At 48.7% G+C, this 4,834-nt stretch overlaps 1 protein-coding gene across 1 annotated transcript; it reads left to right on the top strand.

Moving 5' to 3' along the window:
- The first annotated feature begins 302 nt into the window (after positions 1–302).
- Positions 303–3,808, top strand: LOC129600702 (ras-related C3 botulinum toxin substrate 2-like). The gene is made up of 4 exons (XM_055499261.1): positions 303–826; positions 1,362–1,651; positions 1,743–1,857; positions 3,322–3,808. Exons 2-4 carry the CDS (start codon positions 1,599–1,601, stop codon positions 3,676–3,678), a joined length of 525 nt encoding a protein of 174 aa, XP_055355236.1. The 5' UTR covers positions 303–826; positions 1,362–1,598; the 3' UTR covers positions 3,679–3,808.
- The last annotated feature ends 1,026 nt before the right edge of the window (positions 3,809–4,834 follow it).

The raw sequence follows: 4,834 nt of genomic DNA, 5'->3' as shown, positions 1-4,834 counted from the left end.
CGGCAGGCAGACACCGCATATGTCTACCTGCTGCCGCTGGCTGCTCCACTCACTCCACTCGCACTGGCACTCATCGCCATCATGATCTGATTCAGTTCCGGCTCCGGCCAGAGGAAAGGAAAGCCAGGCACTGGCTCTAGTCATGCTATCCGCTGGCTGCGGCAGCCTCAAGGCTCAAGCACGTGCATATAAACGCGTATAATATTATATGCGTAGAAGTATGCCTTCCACGTCAGGCCAGGCAGCTAACTGCTAAATGGAATGAAACGCGTTAACGCGGCACTGGTCGTGCCGCTGCCGCACGCCAGACACGGGAAGTGCAGCGATGGGCAGGCAATAGGCATCAGCACTGCTGGCCATTGTGCATGCATCTATCTATACGTACACACAGCTCATCCACACTGCATGAACATACAATCATATTGCCACAGCTAGCTGAATCATTCCTGCTGCTGCTCGTCTCCTGTATACGCAGCTCCATGACTCTTCCCTGTCGATATCCAGGTCCCTGCTGTTGGCAACAAATCTCCCGTTCCGGGCGCTGATCGTCAGCATCACCTCCTTGTTGGCCCGTTGTGTTGACACATCGGTCTACTGCTGGCTGCCTTAGCTTCCAATATACACGCATACTTTGTGTGTGCAAGTGTGTTGACGGACTTGCTGCCTTGAAATCCCTGCTACATTATTCAACCATCCGGTCCGGTCCCCGCAAAACTATATTCTACGGCAGTTTTGTTTACTCGGTTCCGGTGGATGCTGTCGGAGTGTGCGCCACTGCGCAGGGCCGTGGTCAGCACAGGAGTATATATGCGTCCATAGAATTAACGTGAGTACCACATAATAACGTATACAATATATATGTATCTTTTTTATCAGCGTGCCTGCTCTGTTGTTGCTGTCGGGTTGTTTTAGCTACGCAACCGTTTTACACTGCAAATATTATTTCGTAAACAGTACAAAAAGTATGAGTAATTTAACAAAAAAATACGCTGCTTGTCGTGGGCAACCTCGGGCAACCTCTTGGCAAGCACTGCGTCAGCTGTACTGCACGCAACTGGAGTCATGGACTGTTGCGCTACGTATGCAATTGATATTTTGAAGACAATCGGCTGTCACGGCCGAAAACCGTGAGTGTCCGGTTTGGCAGTTCAAATAGAGTACCATTTTGGTAAGACGGACCGAACTTGGCGCTTTGGCACTGGCGTAGTCGACGCGGGGAGCAGTGGGGTTACGTTGCGCACACGGCAACCGCCACACGTTGCGGTGGCACGCTGCCCGTGTAGTCCGCGTGAAGGACAACAGTACTAGTCTGCTCTGTATGTGACAAGGAGTTAATAATGCTGATTCTGTTCCCTTAACAGGACTACCCCCGTCGGATCACAACGACCGGGAGAGACCCCTGGCCAGCATGCGCTGAATAAATAAGCAAGTGCAGAGCCGGATGGAGTAGCGCGCTGCACGAGCCATTTTGCTCTTTCTCACATCTGTGTCTGCCAGTTGCCGACCACATATAAATTACACCCGGTCGGGCATGATGTCGGTGGGACGGCCCGGTCAAGTGCGTGGTGGTGGGCGACGGGACGGTGGGCAAGACCTGCATGCTCATCTCCTACACCACCGACAGCTTCCCCGGGGAGTACGTCCCCACCGTGTAAGTAGTCGGCGTGCCGGCTTCTCTTATGCTTGTTTGTACGCGTAACTGCACAACGTAATCATTTAGAGTTGTTCTATCTCGTCGGCAGATTCGACAACTTCTCCGCGGCGCTAAAGGTGGACGACATCTTGGTGAACCTGGGGCTGTGGGACACGGCCGGCCAGGAAGACTACGACCGGCTGCGACCGCTCAGCTATCCTCAAGTAAGTCACGCCTGTCGCGTACTGTGTACAAGTTTTTTATGTACGACAGATATTATAGATATGAATTCATTTATACATACGAGTATAAATAATCATGTACAAACATACTACTCGTACTGTCGTACATACCGGTATATGCACGGTTCAGGACCCGATAATGCTTAGTGTGGGCCAGAGAATTTCTGCTCCCGATCGGGCTTAATTTCGGTTCTAGGAACTGCACTGGGTTATAGTCTATATATTTACATGTGTGTGTACTGTACAATATTTATATACAAGAAACCGCTGCGGCTTCGCCTCCGCGTTTCTTGTGATCCACGGCCGCTTTGAACAAATCATTCCATTTGCAGTAATTCTTAGTAAATTCACTAACTGCCTTAGCAGTTATTGTAGAACTTCTTAGGCAAGGAATCTAGCTCAGTCCCTCACTCAGTTAGCAACTTTGTTCACTGGACAGCGGTGGTAGCTCAGTCTCTCACTAACGGTGTCACCTAGCAATTTTATTCAGTTGAGAGTGGTGGTAGCTCGGTCACTCACTCACCTAGCAATTTTGTTCACTGGACAGTGGTGGTAGCTCAGTCACTGACTCATCTAGCAATTTTGTTCACCTAGGGTAGTGATTTATTGCTCGGTCATCACTCAGCTAGTGATTTCGTTTTGTTCACTGGACAGTGGCGGTAGCTGGGTCACTCACTGCCTTAGCAGTTTTGTTCACTGGCTTTTGTTTCCTTCGAAACCTGGGCTAATTCAATCAAGGGAATCGGATTTTTTAGGCATTTAAAAATTGAACATTTGAACAGCAATCAGGCGATTAAAATTCAACATGTTTGCAAATAAAATAACTACAAATTCATTGTAGTACATACACTTTAATAAATGTTCTAAGCAACTGGCATTGCTATTATTCTCAAGGTCACCTTGAAAGCTTTACCGAAGCCAGTTCTGCCGAAACCGGCATCGGTCGGACGGGTTTAAATAATTTTTTTTTAAAATAAAATGCATGTGATACAGTTTCTGAATATGCTGAATCTAATGGCGTTTACAGTTTTTTTTATTAGGTTCTGGTTTTTCCGATCTCGATGCCTCAGCTTTTTTGTAGTTATTATAGGTCTAGTTCCTTGATATGACATTGTGTGAGTGTATCTATATAATATAGATATACAATAGATTTCATATCTATATTAGCGTAAATATATTATTACTTTATGTATGTGCATACATATAATTATACAGAGCACATAATAATTATGTGGATATGTATTGCATGCATTTAATAATGCGTATATACCATGGTAATTTATTCCACACAGCGTACGTACAGCCACATACTTGTACAATACAGACCATACATTATTTTATGACCCTAGTTCTATACATTACGAAACCGAATTACATTTACATTAATTTTATAAATCAAATTGCGTATTTTAATTGGATTTCTCACAATTTATCGGTTAATTGCAGACGGACGTGTTCCTGATCTGCTTCAGCGTCGTCTCGCCGTCCTCGTTAGACAACGTGCTGCTGAAGTGGTACCCCGAGATCCACCACCACTGCCCGGCGAGCCCCATCATCCTGGTGGGGACCAAGATCGACCTGCGCGAGGACCGCGCTGTGTTGGACTCCCTGGCGGACACGGGCCACGCCCCGGTGCGCCGCGAGCAGGGCCTGAAGGTGGCCCACAAGATCCGCGCCGTCCGCTACCTGGAGTGCTCGGCCCTGACGCAGAAGGGCCTCAAGCCCGTCTTCGAGGAGGCCGCCCGCGCCGTCCTCTTCCCCAAGCAGTACCGCCCGCGCAAGTACAACTGCACCCTCGTCTGAGCCCCGCCCGCGCCCGCGGGAGGGGACGTTGCCAGGGATCTCCGCTGTCCGTCGTGCAGGTCCACCTGCCCCGGTAGTCAGTTACGAGGCCAGCCTGCATGTCTTCGTATGCTTGCCGGCGATTCGGATTAATCAGTCAATAAATTGTGCTGCTCTTCTCTTCTCCGACTAACAAGATTGTGTATATATACCGACGCTATAAATGACCTTTGTACGCTTTGTTTGCGTTGTTGCGTATTGTTCTGCTTGTTACGCTTGCTCAGGGGTTCTACTACAGATTTTGTAGTATAACGATTCTACTAGTCTGCTAGTCGAAGTAGTAAAATTAATTAATGCTTACCGTAATGCTCCTGAAGTTGTCAGCTTCGGTGGCACGAGAACGTACAGAACTACAGTATATTGCGCCGGAAATAGCGCAAGGCGGTCGCACCCGATGTACATAATTATTTGTGCAATACAGCGATAACGTAACCGGTGACACACAATAATTCAGTTGACGTGCAATTAATGCAGCATTAGTATCCGCTTCATATCTGTGTTCCCTATCATCAAAAAGGCAGTTGAGCAGAAAAGCAATCGTGTTGGCTGGTGAAGAAAGCTCTTTTACTAACGTAGGAAGAATCTCCAATTTCCCACAGAACTACCTGGAGAAGTCAATCTCGTAATTACGGCAAGGGACCGCCGGCGGCCGTCGGGGAAGCTCCGGAGGGCGGCGGAGCCGTCAAGGCACCACCGCCGAAGCATCCCGTGCGTTGGGATTGACGCAGTTTTCGTCATACTAGCGTAGGCAGCTGTCTAGATCTCTGCTCGGCCCCGGGCCGCCGGCGGACCACTCCTAGCCGAAATGCAGCGGCACCTCGCAGCGGAAATGCAGTCAAGGCGTGGCGCATCCCATGTACGCAACATCACACATTATATAGATATATATATATTTCATTCCATGTATATCATTTGTCCAGTTGGCCATTCCAAGCGCCGGACAGTTGGTGCAGCCGAGGCTGGCGGTCGGGCACACTAAGTCGCTTCCAAAGGTCACCGTCGACTGCCGCGTCAGGCTGGGCAAGTCCAGGGCACTACAGGTAATTAGAGGTCACGTATAAGTTATAAAGGGGAATGCGTCTCACCATAGTGTAATATGGTACCACGTTAAGATAAT

The sequence above is a fragment of the Paramacrobiotus metropolitanus genome, unplaced genomic scaffold (assembly GCF_019649055.1).
Source record: "Paramacrobiotus metropolitanus isolate TYO unplaced genomic scaffold, Prichtersi_v1.0 Parri_scaffold0000190, whole genome shotgun sequence".
NCBI classification, from domain to species: domain Eukaryota; kingdom Metazoa; phylum Tardigrada; class Eutardigrada; order Parachela; family Macrobiotidae; genus Paramacrobiotus; species Paramacrobiotus metropolitanus.
This window is presented reverse-complemented; position numbering and strand designations above follow the sequence as displayed.

Bases quoted from the DNA above. Each gene is read 5' to 3' on its own strand.
- LOC129600702 (XM_055499261.1), top strand. From the start codon at position 1,599: ATGCTCATCTCCTACACCACCGACAGCTTCCCCGGGGAGTACGTCCCC. The intron at 1,652-1,742 runs GTAAGTAGTCGG...TCTCGTCGGCAG, and splicing joins GGGGAGTACGTCCCCACCGT to ATTCGACAACTTCTCCGCGG. The intron at 1,858-3,321 runs GTAAGTCACGCC...GGTTAATTGCAG, and splicing joins GACCGCTCAGCTATCCTCAA to ACGGACGTGTTCCTGATCTG.